We start from the raw sequence: 24,612 nt of genomic DNA, 5'->3' as shown, positions 1-24,612 counted from the left end.
TCTTTGTTTAACTGCTGTAAACAAACATAAAAAGTCCATAGACTTGGGTGCCATATGAGGTAATTCCAAAAGCCAGGCATTGGAGAGGGCTAGCGGCCCTCAACAACGATGCTAATCTGGACATACAAGGTTTTCCACAGGACAGTCATGGCCTGGATTCCTGTAGAGCTCACAGACTGCGGTAGACGTAGCCTCAACCTACACTCTGCGTGTGTGTGTGTGTGTGTGTGTGTGTGTGTGTGCGTGTGTGCGTGCGCACGTTCTCTACTCTGCTTACGTTTGTGTTTGTGAGGGGAGAAGGAAAGGAACTGACTGACTGCCAGCAGCCCCCATGATGGTCCGCCATCTGCTAAGCACATGTGTGTGTGTGTGTGAGGGGGGGGGACGAATACCACCATCTCCTTGGGTGTGGAATTGGATGCATTTGCAAGCGTCATCTCTGCCAGTGGGGCGAAGTCATCACTGGGCCTCTCTGTATCTGTACATGTACCATCAACTCTCAGTCTTTCGACTATTTTCACATATCTGATACAGTAGGTTTACGGTGCTCATGTGGCCTTTAATAGTCCCTTCTCTCTGGCGTGTTTTCATAGGCCCGGTTGCTTATCACACTGAAGAGCATGCTGTCTGCATGTCCACTTCAACAGACACTGACGAGCATGCTTGTCTGCATGTCCACTTCAACAGACACTGAAGAGCATGCTGTCTGCATGTCCACTTCAACAGACACTGAAGAGCATGCTGTCTGCATGTCCACTTCAACTGACACTGAAGAGCATGCTTGTCTGCATGTCCACTTCAACAGACACTGAAGAGCATGCTGTCTGCATGTCCACTTCAACAGACACTGAAGAGCATGCTGTCTGCATGTCCACTTCAACTGACACTGAAGAGCATGCTTGTCTGCATGTCCACTTCAACAGACACTGAAGAGCATGCTGTCTGCATGTCCACTTCAACAGACACTGAAGAGCATGCTGTCTGCATGTCCACTTCAACTGACACTGAAGAGCATGCTTGTCTGCATGTCCACTTCAACAGACACTGAAGAGCATGCTGTCTGCATGTCCACTTCAACAGACACTGAAGAGCATGCTTGTCTGCATGTCCACTTCAACAGACACTGAAGAGCATGCTTGTCTGCATGTCCACTTCAACAGATCATCCGTGTTCAAAGAAGAGCAGGGAGGGACTTTAAAAAAAAAGTGAAGTGCGTCATCCAGATAGAGCCCTATCAGGCTGCCTACCTCGCATAGAGCACACACACACACACACACACACACACACACACACACACACACACACACACACACACACACACACACACACACACACACACACACACACACACACACACACACACGTCTCTCTCTCCCTCATCTCTGCCAGCCAGCGAGCTAGCGAGCTCCACCAGCTCTGGTCGCCATGGAGACGCTCGTTGTGAGACCGTCCGTCGCAACGCTGGTGAAAGGCATGCTGGGTAGGGGAGGGGAGAGGGCGGGGGGGGAGTGGGGTAGGAGGAGGAGGAGGAGAGAAAGGTGAGAAACAAAACATCTTCCTCCTCCCAGGGACACGGGGGCGGACTCCATGGTCTAACTTTGTGTTTTATTTATTTATTTGTAAATGAGCAGTGGCGTGCACAGACATTTAGAGGGGCAGGTGCTCAAGTGAAAAAAATGGCACCTTGCGAGTTCTGTAAGCAGCGCAGAAGTTTGTACTTCTGCGGAAAATGTGCCTCCCCTCTTGGTCTCCTGATAGATTTATTTAGTAATCTATTTTCCAGGACACTTTTTGAAAGAAACCAGTGTTACACACATAAAACACATTAAAACACATTAAAGAAACCAGTGTTACACACATAAAACACATTAAAACACATTAAAGAAACCAGTGTTACACACATAAAACACATTAAAACACATTAAAGAAACCAGTGTTACACATATAAAACACATTAAAACACATTAAAGAAACCAGTGTTACACACACACAACATATTAAAACACATTAAAGAAACCAGTGTTACACATATAAAACACAAACAAGTTATACAGCTAAGAAACCAAGACAAATTATAGTGTATTGCTACTTTAACTTAACCAAGAAAAGAGTATTTCTCCCACACCCCTAGTGGCAGGCTGTGGGTTGGCCCCCTTGGCAGCTAAACAGTGTAATTTATTTCATCAAGCGGCACGGCAGACAGACAGACAGACAGACAGACAGACAGACGGCGGTGTGCATTTCACCACCTGTGTCTACAGTGGTGCCATTAACGTTCCTCCTCCCACGATTAAATAACACTCATCAATCTGTGTGTCTGTGACACCGACTGGGTCTGTCCTCCTCTATCATCCTTCTCTGTCACTGTAGAGGAAGGTAACATGGACCCCCTCACACCACCACCTCTATCCTCCTCCTCTGTCACTGAGGAGAGGAAGGTAACATGGACCCCCTCACACCACCACCTCTATCATCCTCCTCTGTCACTGAGGAGAGGAAGGTAACATGGACCCCCCTCACACCACCACCTCTATCCTCCTCCTCTGTCACTGAGGAGAGGAAGGTAACATGGACCCCCTCACACCACCTCCTCCTCTATCCTCCTCCAGCTCGTCTGAGGCATAGGCGGTAAAGAAAGGCAAAACACGTGAGTGTTCAGTTAACTCAGAGTTAAATGAACACTATGGATTTCCCGGTGCAGACACGGATATCGAGCCAGATGAAGAGTGGAAGCAGTCTATGATGTCTATTGATTCATCCTGTGGTGGAAGGAAGCGGTGATCAGGTTTTTTTTTTTGTCTCTTTTACTTAAAGGTGTACATCTGTGCATGGTCATGAACATACTTACAATGCGGATGCCAAAAAAATAGGTACATTTTCATTTGTGTGTATTTATGTATCCATCCAACACAGCTGTTACTGATTACAGAAATCCTCCGTTTTTCAATCATCACGCTAAAATATGTATCTGAAAACATTATAGGGTAGAAATAAGCCACATAGCAGTAAACTGGTACAGCTGGCCGAATATCTGACACACTACATGTGTCCTGCGTGTAGCATAGCTACTGTCCCTAGCTATCGTCCCATCGCCTGAAGGGATGTGACACTGATTGGTTCAGAAACTTCAGAGCCAGCGTTTCAAGCTGAAACTTCAAAATAAAATGCCCACCGTTTCCGTTTCACTACACCTTTAAAGGTATAGTGTGTACTGCAGTTACAGAGTACGAAACACTGATGTTGTCCTAAAAGTCAACCTGAGCCCTATCATTGTGTATGTCACCCCCATATCTCCAAAGCCTGATCCAACCCTACAACCCCTCCCGCTCACTCAGATCAGCTAACGGGGAAGCTGTCAGAACCTTCCCTAAAATATACCCCGGACAACGCTCCGGGGGTTGGGGCTTGCGTTTTCCTTTGCCCAGTTTCGCTTCGGTTCTTATCAGTTCGTTCATGTATCTGATTGTTTGGGGGAAGAAGCTTTTTTGCTGTCTGAATGAACTCCCCATTGCAGTCTGCAGAACTGCAGACTCACTCCCAGTTTTGTGCTGTAATCTGAAGACTCACCTCTTCAGACTACACCTCAGCCTGTAGCACGCCATCATCTTGACGACCGTTCAGACTCGTCAAAGGTTAAAAAAATCTAAACATTTTAATCAATTTATTAATTTGCAATTTATTGTCAATTTATGAATTTGCATGTTAAGTAGCCGTGTAATAAGTGGGATAATGTATGGCTGAGTGGTCATTGTTTATGGTTAAATCAACCTGGTGATTTATCTATCAACAATGACCACTCAGCCATACATTATCCCTTACATATTGTTTAACGCAAGTCACTCTCGATCTGCTGAATGCATACATCGTAAATTGTTACTGTATGTAACTTTGCCCTATGTTTACAAAAAACAAAACGGTAGATGGCTAGGGGCAGACCCATCATTATGTCCCTCTATAGCAGCATACAGCCACTGGAGTACTAGTATAGTGTGGCAGTGTTTTACCTGCAGAAACACACTGTCCTCTGGCTGTGTTCTGGTGTTCTGGGATGTTAGACCGGGATGTTTTTGTGGAGTGGAGTCTAGTAGTCTACCAAAACAAACCTTCAAAACATGAAGCATACAGTGAGAGAGGACAGTGTTTGTGCAGGTAAACATGCTGTCTCTGTTGGGTGGAAACCTTTCCAGGATTCAAATCAAAATAAAGCAGTAGATCTACAAGCTTGTGGATCTGCTATTTTTGATGCTTTTGATGCCAATTAGGGTGGTAAATTATTGTGTGTGTGTGTTCTTTCTTTCTTTCGTTCTTTCGTTCTTTCTTTGTCAGACTGTTGCCTCTCACAATGTTCAAACGTTTCCGTCATACGAGTCTGGATCAACGGAAGTTCGGTAAAATGACCGTATGATGTTTTCGTGAAGGGAAATGATGGACGGAGGACAGCTTAATTCCCTTCTGGGCTTTTTTTACAGTGTAGTTCCAGACTCGCATTCTGAGGATTGTGGAATAGTTGTCTTTTATAGATGACACTATTATTAATCAAACATAAGGGCGCGCTGTAAGCCAATCATAATGTCTGATTTATACTTATCTGCCTGCCGAAAATAGCCCACCTACAAGTTCACAACGTGTCGCTCTGCAATGCGTTGTGAGCTTGTAGATCAGCTATTTTCAGAGCCTAGCAAAAAATGACTTGCCTTACAGTCTATGCTGTATCTCTTCTCTTCTCCACTAGTCCTTCCCTATCATTTTAGTCTAGTTTGTATTTGTTGACGAAATTGTCAATACATTTGGTCATATTTGGTCAGTTTTAGCCAGCATAGCTTAGTTTTTATTTTGTTTTTGAGTGGTGCAACCACTCCCTTACGGAGCTATGTGTGTGGCTGGGTATGAGCACGAAAATAGCATGGTTGTTTTTCACCACCTGTGCGCAACCTAACACACACACAAACACACACGCACGTATTAACTGTATATATGATGATTTTGGTGCCAGTACAATACAGTGACGGTACAGTACAGTAGAGGGTACAGTAGAGGGAGCCCCACACGGTAACTCTGTCATTTCTTAACCGTTTCGGACGTGGGGCGGCTCGCCAGAATCGGCCCGGCCCTCTGGGCACGTTCCTGGGGGTCTGGATGTTCCGTGCGATTCTTAGATATATTGCGATTCGATATATACAATTCTAGACAATATAGACCATGAAAAGTTCAATCATACTCTTCAATGCAGCCAGATAACGTCAGTCAGTCTTTCTGGCATGAAAATAAATAAATAAATACATACATATACATATCGAAAATAAATCTATTCTGAACCTGGCTGATTGGATATTGATATCGTGGCATTAAAAATTGCGATATACCAACTGAATATTTTGTTTTGTTTTGCCCATGAGGACACGAGGAGACTGGAGAGGAGAGGAGGCGTACAGTATAGCAGGAGGAACAGGAGAGGAGAGGAGGCGTACAGTATAGCAGGAGGAACAGGAGAGGAGAGGAGGCGTACAGTATAGCAGGAGGAACAGGAGAGATGAGGAGAGGAGGCGTTCAGTATAGCAGGAGGAACAGGAGAGATGAGGAGAGGAGGCGTTCAGTATAGCAGGAGGAACAGGAGAGATGAGGAGAGGAGAGGAGGCGTTCAGTATAGCAGGAGGAACAGGAGAGATGAGGAGAGGAGGCTTTCAGTATAGCAGGAGGAACAGGAGAGGAGGCGTACAGTATAGCAGGAGGAACAGGAGAGGAGAGGAGGCGTACAGTATAGCAGGAGGAACAGGAGAGGAGAGGAGGCGTACAGTATAGCAGGAGGAACAGGAGAGGAGAGGAGGCGTACAGTATAGCAGGAGGAACAGGAGAGGAGAGGAGACGTACAGTATAGCAGGAGGAACAGGAGAGGAGAGGAGGCGTACAGTATAGCAGGAGGAACGGGAGAGGAGAGGAGAGGAGAGGAGGCGTACAGTATAGCAGGAGGAACAGGAGAGGAGAGGAGGCGTACAGTATAGCAGGAGGAACAGGAGAGATGAGGAGAGATGAGAGAGGAGAGGAGGCGTACAGTATAGCAGAAGGAACAGGAGAGGAGAGGAGAGAGGAGAGGAGGCGTACAGTATAGCAGGAGGAACAGGAGAGGAGAGGAGGCGTACAGTATAGCAGGAGGAACAGTAGAGGAGATGAGAGGAGAGGAGGCGTACAGTATAGCAGGAGGAACAGGAGAGGAGAGGAGGCGTACAGTATAGCAGGAGGAACAGGAGAGATGAGGAGAGGAGGCGTACAGTATAGCAGGAGGAACAGGAGAGGAGGCGTACAGTGTAGCAGGAGGAACAGGCGAGATGAGGAGCAGAGATTTGGGAGAGAGAGATTTGACACGGCTGTGGATCTAATCCAGGAGAGAGACGAGGGGGAGATTAAGGATTAGGGCGAGGGAGGCGGAGAGACGGCACCGCAGGAGCTGAACAAACCAACAAACATGCTCGACTCGGTGCTTAAATCTATGGAGCAATGCCCACAGTGTAGAGTACATGTCCTCTTTTCACTGAATTTTTGTTGGTCCAATTGTTTGAGTGTTGTTTGAACGTATTAATAATGTGCTTTACATACAAGTAAAAAAGGAATTCACATAAATGCAGAGGGTAAAAACAAAAGTAATAGCTTCAAATCTGGTCAGTAGAATTTGTTGAAATTATGGAATGTATTTTTGTGTCATCTATTTGGGATACCTGACGCCTGACGGTACATCAAAATCAAAGTACAAAAGTATTGAACATAGTCAGAGCACTCTGTTCAAAGCATCACAACACTCATTAGGCACAATGGTCCATTTCACACATGAGTAATGCATCAATGTGTTTTCATCACTTTACTGTTGCAGCCACTAAAGGTGGGGCTGAGTTTAATGACTTTTAAATGCCCTTCTGGATAAGTATGCACAGTAACTCATAACTAAAGCTGTCAAATCATTCTAGTGGGTATCTTCCCCTGAGATGCAGTGATGGATAAAGTATTAAAAAAAATGGAAATGCAATAAACAAATCTAAATAAAAGATTGTGCTGAATTGAAACATTGTCATGATGAATTTAGACTCCATTAAATGTACTTGGCTACTTTAGGAATCCATCTCCCAGGAGTCTAGAGAATTGTGAAACAGGGATAGACCCAGGAGTCTAGAGCATTGTGAAACAGGGATAGACTCAGGAGTCTAGAGCATTGTGAAACAGGGATAGACTCAGGAGTCTAGAGCATTGTGAAACAGGGATAGACTCAGGAGTCTAGAGCATTGTGAAACAGGGATAGACTCAGGAGTCTAGAGCATTGTGAAACAGGGATAGACCCAGGAGTCTAGAGCATTGTGAAACAGGGATAGACCCAGGAGTCTAGAGCATTGTGAAACAGGGATAGACCCAGGAGTCTAGAGCATTGTGAAACAGGGATAGACTCAGGAGTCTAGAGCATTGTGAAACAGGGATAGACTCAGGAGTCTAGAGCATTGTGAAACAGGGATAGACTCAGGAGTCTAGAGCATTGTGAAACAGGGATAGACTCAGGAGTCTAGAGCATTGTGAAACAGGGATAGACTCAGGAGTCTAGAGCATTGTGAAACAGGGATAGACTCAGGAGTCTAGAGCATTGTGAAACAGGGATAGACTCAGGAGTCTAGAGCATTGTGAAACAGGGATAGACTCAGGAGTCTAGAGCATTGTGAAACGGGGATAGACTCAGGAGTCTAGAGCATTGTGAAACGGGGATAGACTCAGGAGTCTAGAGCATTGTGAAACAGGGATATACTCAGGAGTCTAGATCATTGTGAAACAGGGATAGACTCAGGAGTCTAGAGCATTGTGAAACAGGGATAGACTCAGGAGTCTAGAGCATTGTGAAACAGGGATAGACTCAGGAGTCTAGAGCATTGTGAAACAGGGATAGACTCAGGAGTCTAGAGCATTGTGAAACAGGGATAGACTCAGGAGTCTAGAGCATTGTGAAACGGGGATAGACTCAGGAGTCTAGAGCATTGTGAAACAGGGATATACTCAGGAGTCTAGAGCATTGTGAAACAGGGATAGACTCAGGAGTCTAGAGCATTGTGAAACAGGGATAGACTCAGGGTCTAGAGCATTGTGAAACAGGGATAGACTCGGCTGATACTGACAATAAGCCTCTCCGACCGACTGACTTGCTTCTCTTTCTGTCTTAACGCTGAGCTTCTAATGCATTATATGACCAGCACATACTTCTTGGACCTTGGGGGGGGGGGGGGGGGGGGGGGGGGGGGGGGGGGGGGTAGTGGCTGGATGGTAGCCGCAAGGTTGCCAGTTCGAACCCGGGCTCCCCCAGAGTCAGTGTCGAAGTTTCCTTGAGCAAGACTCTGAACCCCTCAACTTCAAAGAACTTTATTTTTCCTTTTGGAAACTTCTTTTGTGCAGTGGTAAAGACAACAAGAAATCACAGTACACAAAAGATCATAAAAACGATTTTTTTAAGAAAAACTACTTAAAAAGCATAATATATTAAGAATCTGTTCTATAAGTACTAATAATTAATATTAGAGGGGGGGGGGGTGGTAGTTTATTAGAGATTCCAACGAGGGGGGGGGGGGGGGGGGCGTTCAAGAGTCTGGCGCTTAAGAGTCTGATGGAGGTGTACTTGTAACAGAGTTTATTTATTTTTAACACTGTCATATTGCTTTTTTTCCCCTTTTTTTTCTTATTATTTTTTTCTTACTTAAGGCCACTTCAGGCCCGGCGGAGTGGACCTCATCTCCAGAAATACCTCTAAAGGGCTTTCATGTGTCCCCGCGTGACGCCTCTCGGCAAAAAAAAGATTGTGTTTGTGGGTTCCGTGCGGCGGAGCGGAGCGGAGGCCCTAGTTAGATTAACAGCCACAAATTGAGTTTTGTGTAAAGGAGAGAATTTACTTATAGCATGCCGCCGGCGCCCGGTGGCTGGCTGGATGGATGCACGTTGAGCTGATCACATTGCTGTTATCACAATGCTACGCTGAATAGATAACTGCAGCGCTGAAAGCATCTCTATTCACTGTTTATTGACTTCATTTGGCAGATAAGAGGAGAGAGAGAGGGGGGGGGGAGGCTTCACTTGAGTATTTCCACTTTTTTAATACTGTATATGTGTAGATGTCACTGGTAGGCAGTAGGCAGGTTTCTGGACTGTCCACAGTAGTGGGCAGCGGTGGCCTAAGGGTTAGAGGAGCGCCCTTGTTGCGCAGCCAAAAGGTTGCCGGTTCGATTCCCCGGACGGGCAGGACAAATCTGGGTCGGGAAGTGACTGGTCATCACTCACGTGTGTGTGTGTGTGTGTGTGTGTGTGTGTGTGTGTGTGTGTGTGTGTGTGTGTGTGTGTGTGTGTGTGTGTGTGTGTGTGTGTGTGTGTGTGTGTGTGTGTGTGTGTGTGTGTGTGTGTGTGTGTGTGTGTGTGTGTGTGTGTGTGTGTGTGTGTGTGTGTGTGACGATGATATGTACAGCTTGCAGAGTTAGTTCAGTCAGATATACTCGAGGGGTTTCATGCTGTGCTCAAGGGTGCATATTTTTTTTACAGTCTATGATACAATACTCAAGGGGTTAATATACTGCATTACTATGTGGGTGTATTCAGTGTGCAAGACCCACATGTCATTCGCTGATGTGGCAGTCAGCTGACCAATTAGGTGGGGTATTTAGGCTCAACTAGACTGCATGCTCTTCCTGCCTTCCTTCTGGATTTGGATCCTGGTTGTTTTTATGTGATGTTTGCTTCCACCGCCACCCCAGCACCACCGGTGGACTCTTAATGTTTAATGATGGTGTTTAATTGTGCCGAGCAGGGAGAGAAAATGTAGCAGAGCCGAACTCCAGGATAAAATATTATATGCACACTTGTATTCTCATTCTTGCATGGATCTTTTGAATATGGAAATGTTAATCGTGTAACCTTTAAAAAGCTCCCAGCAGTGCCCGCAGGCCTGTGTATGTCTGGGTCAATGTGTCAGTGTCTGTGCGTGCGTGCGTGCGTGCGCTGTATTTAAATGGCACTTCTCACAGAGAGAGCACACAAAGTTCTCGACACACAATAGGATTAAAAACAGCATACCCGGTAAGCCAGAATTTGAACACATTGAAAAGCATCAGAAAGACAATCCGTGCGATAATCTCAACAACAAGACGGCAGACACATTATTACACACAAATTGAATAAATGAACATTCAGCATAATGTTTGTCTGTTTAAAAGGTTCTTAAAAATGTCCATATATAGAGGCTGCAGTTCTGAAGATCTCTGCATGTGAGATCTAGCCTATTCAAGACGGGAACCCCTTTTGGTGTTTTAAGCATTATGTTATACTTTAGCTATTAAAAAATAGCAGATCTACACGCTCGTAGCGTGGCATCGAGTGCCGTGCTCGTATATCTGCTATTTTTGAAAAATCAGGAAAATGTGGCGCAAATCTTTGAAAATATATTCTTTCAGAGCAAACGTTTTTACTCAGATCTTTGCTTCTGGGGTGTCCCTGGAACAACACATTTTAGTTTTAACACAAAAATCTGTAATGAAGGCAGAAGGGGACTGATATACATACTGGGCCTGGGGTTGTGTGTCGTTTAAATTGTGAGGGGATTTGAGCGATGGATAAATGCTTGTTGCAGGGGAACTATGGATCAGCAGCTGGGGTGTAATCAAATTGCAAATTGCAGGGCAGATATTAAAGCAGTCATCGCATAGCAGGATGCAAATGACTTGCATTTACATTTCACTATGTGGTAGCTTCTCCATTATCATACATGGACTGTACACCGGGCATGTCTCGTAATAATTACATGCACATCGTTTATTTGTCCAACTTTTTAGGGTGAATATCTGGGTTCATTTACTCTGCTGGATTGGGTACCCAACTTTTGCCCTACTTTAGAGAGAGAGAGAGAGAGAGGTCAATGAAAAAACAAACCTAAAATAAATCACGATTCAATTTTAAAATCTTGGCATTTAAAAATCACTATTTGAGTGAATACATGTTTTTGCCATGCACCCCATAGTACTAAAATGGTAAATGGTGCATTTATATAGCGCCTTTATCCAACGCGCTTTTACATAGATTGTGCATTACATTCACCCATTCATACACCGATTGCGGCGGAAGCCATGCAAGGTACCAACCAGCACATCGGGAGCAATTTGGGGTTCAGTGTCTTGCCCAAGGACACTTCAACATGTAGACAGTAGGAGCCTGGATTCGAACCGCCGACCCATGGATCATTGAACGACCTGCTCCACCTCTTGAGCCACAGTACTGACACGCTCTACTGTATATTATATTACGTGCTTGATGGTGTGTCATGCATTATTGATCTATTGACCTGTCGATTGATGTGTGCTTTATTATTAGATTTTTAGTGCTATTTTATACTGTATGTATGATGCCAATCTGCAAGCTCACATCGCTCCACATTGTGAGCTTACACATTTTGTTGTTGTAATCTTTTGAACATTGTTTGCACGTACATGCATTGCATACATGTATGCATGCATACATGTAGAAGTATACGAAAGGCCGACATCGCAATAAAAGGCGCTATCAATTATTAATCCAAGTATACAGACGTATACATCATGCGCTCTCTCTATACAATCATGCTGCCTGGTACAGAACAGTCTTTAGTTTATGGTTTTCATGGTTTCATGGGAATGCAATGACAGCAGTTTGGCTGTAGTTGTGCTTTGAGTTGAATGTCAGTGTTTCTACAGCAGCTTTTGCTGTAGGCTAAATGCTGAATTTCACTTTTAAGTAGGCTAGTGTTTCTTCACACAGGCGTTCTACATGAAGAACGACTTATTAAACAGGACTTTGGGGAAACTCAAAGCACTGTCATGTTCTGAGAGGGTTTGCTAAGAAGTAGGTCGGGAGTGGCTTATTGTCGGTATCAGTCGGTAACACGCAGGAGTCTATCCCTGTTACAATGCGCTAGAGATGGAGTCTGTCCCCGTTACAATGCGCTAGACCCCTGGGAGATGGAGTTTATCCCTGTTACAATGCACTAGACCCCTGGGAGATGGAGTCTATCCCTGTAACAATGCACTAGACCCCTGGGAGATGGAGTCTGTCACCTTTACAATGCACTAGACCCCTGGGAGATGGAGTCTGTCCCCGTTGCAATGCGCTATAGAGCGTCGCAGTCCCGCCTCCTACCCTGGACCAGGAAATGAAACCCAATGCATTATTCTCATAGACATTTCTTAAAGTATTTATTTAAAGACGGTTACGCCGCGGACAAAGCCAACTCGAGTCGTGACAACTCATGACAACACAAACAATATTTTGGACCAAACAAATAATTACAAAGAAGAAAAACAACAAAAAAAGTGTTGTAACCTGCCGTTTTTTTCTTCTTTCTAATTATTTGTTTGGTCCAAAATATTGTTTGTGTTGTCATGAGTTGTCACGACTCGAGTTGGCTTTGTCCGCGGCGTAACCGTCTTTAAATAAATACTTTAAGAAATGTCTATGAGAATAATGCATTGGGTTTCATTTCCTGGTCCAGGGTAGGAGGCGGGACTGCGACGCTCTATAGACCCCTAAGAGATGGAGGCTATAAAAATGGTAAATGGTGCATTTATATAGCGCCTTTATCCAAGGCGCTTTACATAGATTGTGCATCAATTCACCCATTCACACACACATTCATACACCGATGGCGGCAGAAACCATGCAAGGCACTAGCCAGCACATCAGGAGCAATTTGGGGTTCAGTGTCTTGCTCAAGGACACTTCGACACTAACTCTGGGGGAGCCCGGGTTCGAACAGGCAACCTTGCGGTTACCATCCAGCCACTCTACCCCTGAGCCACCGCCGCCCTATCCCCGTAACAATGCACTAGACTCCTGGGAGATGGAGTCTGTCCCCGTTACAATGCGCTAGACCCCTGGGAGATGGAGTCTATCCCTGTTACAATGCACTAGACCCCTGGGAGATGGAGTCTATCCCTGTAACAATGCACTAGACCCCTGGGAGATGGAGTCTATCCCTGTTACAATGTGCTAGACCCCTGGGAGATGGAGTCTGTCCCCGTTACAATGCACTAGACCCCTGGGAGATGGAATTTATCGCCATAACAATGCACTAGACCCCTGGGAGATGGAGTCTGTCCCCGTTACAATGCGCTAGACCCCTGGGAGATGGAGTCTGTCTCCGTTACAATGCCCTATAGACCCCTGGGAGATGGATTGCTGAGGTGGAGCGCCACACCTACAATCAGCTCCCAGTACTTTCCGCACGACTTGCTGCACCCAAGCCGTGCTACTCATATGCTGAGTTGGCTGTGCCTGGGATCGAACCATGAACTTGTGGTCCGAAGGCGAGAGCTCTACCGACTGAGCTAACCGGACACCAAGAAATGAGGACATTCTCACATAATGACCGTGGTTGGTGGTTCAAGTTGGGATTGTTTTTGTTCCACATGCATGGGAACGGTTCAGGCAGGCGAAGCAAACGCTCATTTGATGATTATCGTCACATACACATAATTGCGACCAATTATTTATTTGTGATTTCTTTGTTGTCATTGGACATTGGAACATAATTTAATACGTTACATAAATGCAGTACCTAGGCTTTGTAAAAACAATTTGCACAAGGCAGAGATAACAACACACACACACACACACACACACACACACACACACACACACACACACACACACACACACACACACACACACAAGCAGACCTGTATAATCATGTGGCGTGACAATGAAGTTGATGAGAGAGAGCGAGGGATGGGGGCATGGGGGGGGCATGGGGGGGTGGAGGAGAGAGCAAGGACAGTGATTCTCAAACCTTTTATTTCAAGGATCTCCAGGTTGGTTTGCATTTAGTGCCACCAAATGGCCCCGTCCATTTAGTGCCACCAAATGGCCCCGTCCATTTAGTGTAATAATTAGAAAGAAAACTCACCGCGGCCGGCCAGACATAGCCGATCTACAAGCCCACAACGTGTGGCGGAGCCTTCACGTTGTAGGGCTTGTAGATCGGCAACATGACCGGCCCAGGCGGGCCTCCCGGCGTACGACGGAAGATTAAACGAGGCATTAGCTTAAGTGAAATGGAATTATCAGGATTGGCGAGTGAAGAAGAAGAAGAAGAAGAAGAAAATGATTAATGCTGCTCATTTCACGGCTGGAAAAGGACTGTTATTAATTCAAGAAGCTGTAACTAAGCCAAAAAAGGGACTATTTTGGATCCGTTATATATTTTTTTCTTTTGGTTCTCTGCTGTGTAGTGGCGGAGCGAGCAGCGCTTCCCATTGTTCTAGTATTAGCGGCGAGTCGGAGCTAAACTAATCCTGAAGTCAGCAGCGAGTGTTTGGCTAAATAAATAAAAAAAGACCCCTAATCCCGTATTAGCTTGAATCTGCGTTTCATGTTTCCTCGTGAGGATGAGATGTTTTCTCTGTCCTCTCTCTCTCTCTCTCTCTCTCTCTCACTCTCTCTCACTCTCTCTCTCTCTCTCTCTGTGTCTCTTGCTGTCCAGTGTTTCCACATTTTGCGAGGGAAATTATCAACAAGGTCTATGGAGACAATTATAAAGCACTATAACGTTGGTTGTTTGAAAATTTGAAAAGTCAAAAACAGTCGTTTAACTGACGCCTCGTAATGCTTTCTGTGTCCACAGAGTGCCCATCATCATCACCCCTGTTGACCGACCCCCCCCCCCCCCCACCCACCTCTCTGCCTGCTGCATCTCCAGCCAAACCCCTCCATCCCTCCCTCCCTCCCTCCCTGGTGGAACCATGCCTGTGTCCAGGAGGCCAGATGGAGCCCTGGTCGCCCCTCCCAGGAGGAGACTGGTCCTGGTCGTCCCCTCCTCGCTGCTGCCTCTCCTTCTCCTCATCTGTGCGTCTCTGAGCGGCGTCTGCCAAGGCCTAGGTAGGTGCCATGATGCTACACTTACACACAATACCACGTAACAAGGCCTAGGTAGGTGCCATGATGCACTTACACACAATACCACGTAACAAGGCCTAGGTAGGTGCCATGATGCTACACTTATACACAATACCACGTAACAAGGCCTAGGTAGGTGCCATGATGCACTTACACACAATACCACGTAACAAGGCCTAGGTAGGTGCCATGACGCTACACTTATACACAATACCACGTAACAAGGCCTAGGTAGGTGCCATGACGCTACACTTATACACAATACCACGTAACAAGGCCTAGGTAGGTGCCATGATGCACTTACACACAATACCATGTAACAAGGCCTAGGTAGGTGCCATGACGCTACACTTATACACAATACCACGTAACAAGGCCTAGGTAGGTGCCATGACTTGCAATAGTAATCGTTCAAGGTTTTTTTTATGATCCTTAGGGTCATCCAAATAATATATGAAACATTGTTGTATTGACCACTTGTGGATCATTTCAAATTGTAATTATTCTTTATGTAGCATGTGGCGTGTCAAACTAGGGGTTATTCATGATTCTGAATCAATTGCAAGCATTCGTTTTACACGCAAAACACTCCTTCGGCTAAAAACGCCCATAGCCGTCTTCACAAATGTGATGATGTCATCACATTTGGGCACATTTGGGCAAGTGGCTGTGGCCGAATAGCCTAGGGTGCCCACTTTGAGAAACCCTGCACTGAGACCATCAGCTTCCCAAAAGTACAATATTAGAAAATGTAGCGGAGTGAATGCCCCCAAAAATAAATACTTAAGTGCAGCAGCAGTAGACTTCCCAGCGCTGACTTTCTGTCACTTGTGTAACGTCCGTCTCCAGCGGACACTCCGTCTTTGTGACAGACACTTGTGTGTCGTCCGTCTCCAGCTGTGACGGACAGCTGTCCTGCTCAGCTGTTTCTGCTACAATTAGGATCGGTGAAAAGTGTGTGCGTGTGCAGCGACGGTTTGTGTCCGTGTCAGCGCATCATGCCCTGCTGCGTAAACTCACTGTGTGTACTCTGACTTGCGTATGCAAGCAGCCATGCATACACAACAAGCAACGCAATGTATTCCTCTGTGTGTGTGTGTGTGTGTGTGCGTGTGCGTGCGTTCGCGAGCGCACACTAAGCAATATGCACACTCAAACAAATACTGTACACGTGGATAAAGTTCTCAGTCACAACGACCGATTTCAGTCACTTTTCTAACCCTAACTCTGAAACCCCCTAGGCCAGGGTTTCTCTCTGAAAGCCTCTAGGTCTTCCAAATCCTGACAGTTTTCTATATCAGTGGTTTTCTAACTATTTCATGTCAGGGAGGACCCCACAAATTATATGAAATTCCCCTGCCGACCGATCTACAAGCTCGTAGATCTATGAGCTTGTAGATCTGCTATTTTTCTTAAAACACCAAAAGCTGAAGTATGACTGCTTAAAACACCAAAAGCTGAAGTATGACTGCTTAAAACACCTGGGGTTCAGGTCATTAAAACACCAGACTGACACCAGACTGGCTATAGAATACATGTTCTATATGTATAGTTGCATACATATTGTTAAATGTTTGTGTCTTGTTGTTCAGGAAACGGCTTTAGTGTGGAAGACACACCGTTTTCACAAACCACGAATATAATCGTCTTCATTGTCACATCACAGCTTGATAGCCAGGTGTAAGGAAATGTTGGTTAATTAGCTATGTGTTGTTTTCACAAAGAGAGAATGAAAGAGCAAACCGTAAAACCGAAAAGGAGAGGCAAACAAATCATATATATGCACACACGCAACGCACGCACATGACTGTAACTTTAACGGGTAAAATCCACCAGGAAAAAGTAAAGTCCAAGGCCAGCACACAAATCACCACATGTCGGGGACATGAGATCAGTTTTTGCCTTAATTCCTTCATACTGTGTGTGCGTGTGCATGCGTGTGTGTGTGTGTGTGTGTGTGTGTCAGTGTGTTTGCTTGTTAATGTGTTGTGATAAGCAGGCTGGGCCTGTCAGCATGTTCCCCATCAGACCCCTGATTACCCCCTTCTCCCGCCCCCAACACACGCATGCACACACACACGCACACGCGCACACACACACACACACACACACACACACACACACACACACACACACACACACACACACACACACACACACACACACACACACACACACACACACACACGTTTGTATTACTATACTTGTGAAGACGGCAACCATCTTTTCCATTTCTTGACTTTTTTTTTTAAACCAAAATATTGCCAATCTACGAGCTTGTAGATATGCTAATTTCAGTGTACGACGTATCCATAAAACATTTCAGGAAAATTCTGATTTGGCCCTCGCAATTACAGCAATACAAGAACACGTGCACGCACACTCTCTCGCACGCACACTCTCTCGCACGCGCGCGCGCGCGCGCGCGCGTGCACACACACACACACACACACACACACACACACACACACACACACACACACACACACACACACACACACAATGCTCTGTGAACCCGAGGAAGCTCTTCTTGTCTTGTAAGCTGATACAGACAGAAGATGGTGATAGCAGAAGCATTGCATTATGGGATGGACAGAGTGTAATCTATTCTGCTCTCTCTCTCTCTCTCTCTCTCTCTCTCTCTCTCTCTCTCTCTCTCTCTCTCTCTCTCTCATCTAATCAATGTGAGTTTGTTGCCTTTCTAACAGTGACGTAATTTCTGTGAAACATGATTGGGTCTTTGTGTCCTGACCATCCTGCCGACTAGGGTAGAATTACACAGCTTGTGTCCAGAGTGGACTGAAGAGCTGCCGTACTGCAGTGATTGCCAAGCTCTATGCGTTTCATGATGACGGACCCCCAGTTTGATATGGACCAGCCCACGGACCCCCAATTTGATATGCACCAGCCCACGGACCCTCGTTAGGGCCGATTCATACTCCTATTTTACCGCTGTTTCGGCGCTGTAGTGCCGAAATGATTTCGGCTCGTCAGAGATTTTCAGTAGCACCGAAGAGCCGACTTTAGGACGGTACCCGCCCCCCCGAACCTCAAATGACGTCACATTGTAGGCTCAACAGAGCCGAACCGACTTTTATTCGGCTCTAAAATAGGAGTATGAATCGGCCCATAGTGTGATCTCTGAGACACCAATCTGCAATGATTGATTCTTCTCATTAAAACTGTCTATTGCTGCCCTTGCAATTTAGAGTGTTTAACTTACCTTACTTCAAGAGCAACAGAATATTTGGCTCCAGAGCTCCAGTCACACGGAGGAGTATCTCTGCTTCCATTGAAAAACAATATGTGTAACCGTGACTCTCCGAGGCTCCGTTCCATAAGGTTATTGACCACTGAATGTAGCTTGTTTTCACCAAAATGCACACAGAAAGCAGAGAAACTAATATTTCTATAAATCCTGTAATATTAAACTCAACCGGCGACAAACAAATGACCAACATAAAGATGCATACTGTACCGTACAGGGCAAAAAAAATGACACCCTTGTGTCAACACCCTTGTAATCGGGCCTGTTGACTCACATCTTGACAAGGGACCCGGCCGGTTCCCTTTGGGCGGTGCCCAAAAGGTAGATCGTGATCTACCGGTAGACCACATGACATGCCCCTGAAAAATATACAATTTAAATATAAAAATAAATATTTTTGGCATCTGCCACTTGGATTCAGTGACTTCACAAAACAATATTAGTTTTCAAGAGTGTTGCGGACAAAAGTCAGCAGCATTACAAAGTTATATATAAAAAATAAAAAACCCTGCCAATTCCATTTCCCCTCTTTTTCCCCCATTGCAAGAGTGTTTGTCTTATACTGTATGTAACGCCAGCACCGCTATTCCAAAGCCCCCTCAGGTACATTTTTAAACTGTTTTCAGCAATGGGATAATATCTTTGGTGGGTACTGGGTATATCTTGTTGAGTCGGTCATTTTAAAAGTAGTTCTCAAGTCAAAAAAGTGTGGGCACCCCTGCTCTATAGAAACATCAGATTGTCTGCTATACTCCAGAGTCCTCCCTATAGAAACAACATCAGATTCTCCAGGCTCTAGTCTAGATGGAACATTTGCCATCGTAAATACCTCATTCTTAAACAAGCCCTCCAGCTTCTGCCTTTTTTTTTTTTTTTTTTTTGCCTAAAAAAACCGTAATATGTGGGTTCTCTGTGGATGTTCTCATCTTATATCCATGCATGCATGCGTGGTGAAGGAGTTATTCTCAAGGTTAATAACATTCTGATGATCTCATATCAGCCATTAAAAAACGGGATAAAAATACCACTTAAAATGCCAAATGGCACTAGAGCTCATACGTTGACATTTAGCAGCAAAACATATCTTGATGTGAAATCCTCTTCAGGACTTCTCACACAGTCCTGCATGGGACTGTGGATTCCTCACATTATCACACTTAGAGTAAAACATCTTAAAATCAGGTGCGTGGGCAAAAAAATGCTATAGTGCAAATCAACAAAAAAAAAAAAATGAAATAAAACGATACACCCACACATCGCCGACCTGCATCATTATATTATTAGTGTAGGGCAACCAGACTATAGTTATGGTCACACTTTATTATTTTCCTTTTTCCGGAGTAACCTACCTAACTTCTTCTAGTTTATTATCGTTATTATATTGAAGAAGAAGCAACGTTTCGGTCACAGGTGACCTTATTCAGGCTTTGCTTTGCCCATACAAAAATAACGTCTATATACAAAAAACAATCTGGAACAGTTTTGAGAAATGTGGAATAATTTTGAATAGATTTTCCTTTTTCTTTTACTGTACATAGGACTAAATCTTCTGGGGGTCCCTGGCACAAAATCTGTTTTACATGAGGGGGTGGTCTGTGGCCAAAATACGTATAAATGTAGGGGGGCCTTGGCAAGAAAACGGTTTAGAATGCCACCGCTACACAGGTAGCAGGGGGGGAAGTCATTCAGAAGTGTCCAGCAGGGATTAGATGAGGCAGAGGCAGCCATGCCATAGTGGATTTTTGAGGTTATGTTGATGCTGCAGAATGTAATGATAGTGCTGATGGAGGCACTTTGCTGAATGCTCGGTGTGCTGCCAAAGTATTTAAAAGTCATAAAAAAATAAACCCCTCTCTCTCTCTCTCTCACCTTGAATTCTAAATGGCTCGTTTGCAGGATATGAAATTTGCTCAGATTCACTCTAGCACCTGTTACTGACTTTCTGCCTTCTTCAGCGTTATGGCAACACATTCAAATGAAAGTAACTTGTATTCCTGGCACCATAGTTTAGAGTGTGGTGGGTATAGTTAGGGTATAGGTCCTTGGGGAGCGTTCCCATGGGGTCCCCAGAAAAAAGAGTCGACTAAATAAGCTACAGATGATGTGCAGCCTGCGTAGCTATAGTTCAGGCAGACAACTCGAGAGCGCGCCTATACCTGATCAGGTGACTAGTCATGCCACATGCACTCTTTACCTGAACAGAGCGGCTGTTTAAACATATCTGCCTAACCTGCTCATTCCTGGCTTCTCTCCTGCTGTGCGGACACATGTCGCTGCTGCTGCTGTCTCCCTGCCTCACTTGCTGCTAACCTGCTGCTCATGAAGTTTTTGCAAATCGCACCGCCACCCCAACATCCACCTCATCACCATCAACAGCCAATAAGGGACCACCATTCTTACCCCGACATACATACATGCATGCATGCATGCATGCATGCATGCATGCATGCATACATGCATGCATACATGCATACATACATACATACATACATGCATTCTGCGATTGACCGATCAGAATCAAAACGTGTGCAGATGTTTTAACAATCATTTTACACTCTCAACAGTTAAAGATCCATACATACATACCACTTTCGGTCCAGCCGACCACAATACTTGCGTGCTCTGCTTGCGCAAGTAATTACTGGGTGCATGGGGCATGCATTTCCAACAAGTAGGCCTCGCCCCACGGGCACCGCTCTAGTATTCTAAAGTCATTCTAACACATTTAGACCTGAGACCAGATTCTACACAATGTCTTCTAAATCATGGCGGTTTTCTGAAAAAACCCTATGTTTCTATGTCAGTGGTGCTCAAACTATTTCATGTCCAGAACCCCTAGAATTATGTGTATTTGGCCGCCAACCCCCATCTGAAAATATGTTGTTCCAGGTGCCCCCCAGACGCGAAGATTTGACTTAAAAACGTTTACTCTGAAAGAATATATATTCAAAGATTTGCGCCACATTTTTTGCGATTATTCAAAAAAAATAGTAGAACTACAAGCTACACAAGCTTGTAGTTCTGCTATTTTTCAATAGCTAAAGTATCACATAATGCTTAAAACACCAAACGGGGTTCCCGTCCTGAATGGGCTGAGAGTTGTCTGACTGAACTAACAGAATGTTCAGAATGAACAGTGTGTCTAATGTATAGAAAGGAAAGAAGGAAGGTTGTCCCGCATGGCAGTGAGTCAGCGAGGAGGAGGACATGGTGGGAGGAGGAGGACGAGTTGAAATATAATAACAAACAAAACAAACAAATGCAAACCAAATGAACCCCCAGCGGAGATGCTGCTCGCTTTCACCGAGAGCTTCTTTCTGTTTTGTGTGTTCCTTCCGCCCGTCCTCTTCTGGAGTGGGGCGGGAATCAAACCGTAACCACAGCACTACCAACCACCACCACCCCACGGCCCGGAGATAGTGGGCGAGAGAGAGAGAGTGGCTCACTGTAAAGTATAGCTAAGTTATATATCGTCGTTGTTGGGGCAGAATCCTCTTAACAGTTTGACTGTGGAATGAATTAATCGCAATGTCCCATTGACTGCCTGACCTTTGAAGAACCACCGCGCCGACATCATCGTTCCTTTTAATGAAAATCCGCTTGAGAAAAATAAAGGGAAGCTCTGCACACACTCAGATCTGCGCACATACAACAAAGTATTTATTTTGCAAGCTTTCGGTCTACTGACCTTCTTCAGGCATGAAAATCTGCTTTAAAATGGTGTGATCGCTTGTCGTAGTGTTGAAACATAATCCAAAGTGGCGATCAACAACACAGAGCGGAGGAGGAACGCGCAGCCATTGCAATGCCATTGGGCCTCAATTTCCCAGAACCCTTTGCATCTCAGTGCGACAGATTCCGATGACGATTTCCGATGACGTCATCAAAATGTGTCACCTATCCCACTCCGATGGAAACCCCGTAAGTCTTAAAACGTATTAAAAACACAAATTAAAAAATGAAAACGGTAAATTGTGTAACTCGTTATTGGGATTGAAGCTGTTCTACAAGCAATTAACTTGTGTAACTCGTGAATGGGAGGTGGGGAGTGTTAATCTGCTCGATCAAACAGAGTCACACTAATCAAAAGTAGCAGATCGGAAAGCTGGAAACACGATTTATTTTAATACATTTTGAAAACATGTGAAATGGGACATTCTGTGTAATAATGAGTACTTTTACGTTCGCTACTTTTAATTAGGCTATGGTTTGATGTCGGTACTGTCTGTTTGTAGTTTTACTCAAAAGTTAATTTTGGAATGAAGGTAGTCGACAAACATTTTCCGTCATAGTTTTAGTTGACAAAATTGCTACATTTAGTTTAGTAGAAAAAGTGGTGAGAGAAAAAAAATGTTGCACTCTTGGCGAGTGGGTGGGATGGCAGCCAGGTTGCCATGGAGATGACCCCCCCCCCCTCCACGATGGATAGAACCATTCTGATGCTGAGGAGGAGGACAGCTGGAAACCATGGCAACAAGGACACACACACACATCAGGGAGAATGCAACGGTCAGAGAGAAAGAGGGAGAGAGGGAGAAGGGAGAGGGAATAAACGGCGTGTGGGGGGGGGGTATATGAGGCATGAAGTTGTTGATTGATCTGACTTTACCGTTGAAAATAGATAAATAAATAAAATAAAAGTAGTCAGGGCTCCAGTCCATAACTGGACCATGCTGTATATTTTTTTATTTTTCATTTTCCGTCTGTACGAGCGGCAGATTAATGTCCAGCTCAAAACAGCTGCTTCAGCAAGCAATGATTCTCTCTGGACAAGAACCTGAGAATGATTCTCTCTAGACAAGGACCTGAGAATGATTCTCTGCAAAACATGGAACCATAGAATGATTCTACAGCATATTGTAGAACCATAGAATGATTCTCCTACAGCATAGAACCATAGACTGATTCTCTCTACATAGAACCATAGAATGATTCTCCTACAGCATAGAGAGAGAGAGAGAGATAGAGAGAGACCTACAGTCAGAGTGGTAGCTGTGAAGCTGGGGCCCCTGCATCTTTTATTTATGACCCACAGGAAGTCCTTGAGCATGTCCTTTATAGATGATAGCCACACAGGAAGTAAGCACAATGCTCAGCCAATCACACACTGCTTCTCAAACTGCGGTTTGAGGACCAGATAAGGGTACTCCCCGTAAGGGTCAAAGTGAATATATACACTCTCGGAGTTCTGGGTGTCTGTGGCCTCTAATACAGTGCATGACAAACTGGGGATAGTTGAAATGAGAAGGTTTGAGGATCACTCTTTGTAGCCCCTATACTGTACATCTCCCAGGAGAAAAGCCAGGTTCTCTCCACCTAAAGCAGACAGTGTCTGTATATAGGGGCGGTTTCGGGAATGTGAACAGATTTGCGAAGCCTCAACGTCATTTCCTTGGACGGTATACTTCCGCCAAAGTCCGGTATACTATACTTCGGTTTAGAGTCACTCAAGCGGCTGTCTATAAGGTGTCAGAGAGACCTTATAGACAGCCGCTTGAGTGACTCTAAACCGTTGTTTGTGCTGAGGCTGGGCTCCAGCCCTTCTCTTGTGTCTTTGTGCTGAGGCTGGGCTCCAGCCCTTCTCTTGTGTCTTTGTGCTGAGGCTGGGCTCCAGCCCTTCTCTTGTGTCTTTGTGTTGAGGCTGGGCTCCAGCCCTTCTCTTGTGTCTTTGTGCTGAGGCTGGGCTCCAGCCCTTCTCTTGTGTCTTTGTGTTGAGGCTGGGCTCCAGCCCTTCTCTTGTGTCTTTGTGCTGAGGCTGGGCTCCAGCCCTTCTCTTGTGTCTTTGTGTTGAGGCTGGGCTCCAGTCCTTCTCTTGTGTCTTTGTGCTGAGGCTGGGCTCCAGCCCTTCTCTTGTGTCTTTGTGCTGAGGCTGGGCTCCAGCCCTTCTCTTGTGTCTTTGTGCTGAGGCTGGGCTCCAGCCCTTCTCTTGTGTCTTTGTGCTGAGGCTGGGCTCCAGCCCTTCTCTTGTGTCTTTGTGCTGAGGCTGGGCTCCAGCCCTTCTCTTGTGTTTGTGCTGAGGCTGGGCCTCTTGTGTTTGTGCTGAGGCTGGGCTCCAGCCCTTCTCTGTGGCTCAGGAGGTAGAGCAGGTCGTCCAATGATCCCTAGGTCGCCAATTTGCCTGTCGTCTTCCTCTGGTTGGATGAGAACTGGCCACACATGTGATCATGCCATGCCCGTTTAACCACTTCCACAAACCTCTGCTGTATATCAAGTAGACCATCTGAAAGCTCCAAGTGCGTTTTTTGCCAAATATATTTTTTTCGCCAAATATTTGTAATTTTTGACTAAACATTTAGTCTATTTCTGCCAATTGTTTGTCTATCCTGCCAATTCCTGTGTCTATTTTGTCAATTTTTGCCTATCATGAGTGGTCCAGAATAAGGATGCAAGGCTAATCTCTCTCTCTCTCTCTCTCTCTCTCT

General features: G+C 45.2%; 1 protein-coding gene across 12 annotated transcripts in view; it reads left to right on the top strand.

Moving 5' to 3' along the window:
* Window positions 1-24,612, top strand: part of LOC306931939 (receptor-type tyrosine-protein phosphatase S-like) — a 257,462-nt gene that overhangs the window by 73,527 nt on the left and 159,323 nt on the right. For 9 of the 12 annotated variants that reach the window (XM_079513633.1, XM_079513632.1, XM_079513630.1 and 6 more), the window contains one exon: window positions 14,651-14,904. The exons of the other annotated variants lie outside the window; for them this stretch is intronic. In XM_079513633.1, the coding sequence (XP_079369759.1) occupies window positions 14,769-14,904 (136 nt within the window). In that variant the 5' untranslated portion in view covers window positions 14,651-14,768. The remainder of the gene's footprint in view (window positions 1-14,650; window positions 14,905-24,612) is intronic. 12 annotated transcript variants of the gene reach the window in all.

Source organism: Electrona antarctica, assembly GCF_951216825.1.
Source record: "Electrona antarctica genome assembly, chromosome: 1".
In the NCBI taxonomy this organism is placed as follows: Eukaryota; Metazoa; Chordata; class Actinopteri; order Myctophiformes; family Myctophidae; genus Electrona; species Electrona antarctica.
This window is presented reverse-complemented; position numbering and strand designations above follow the sequence as displayed.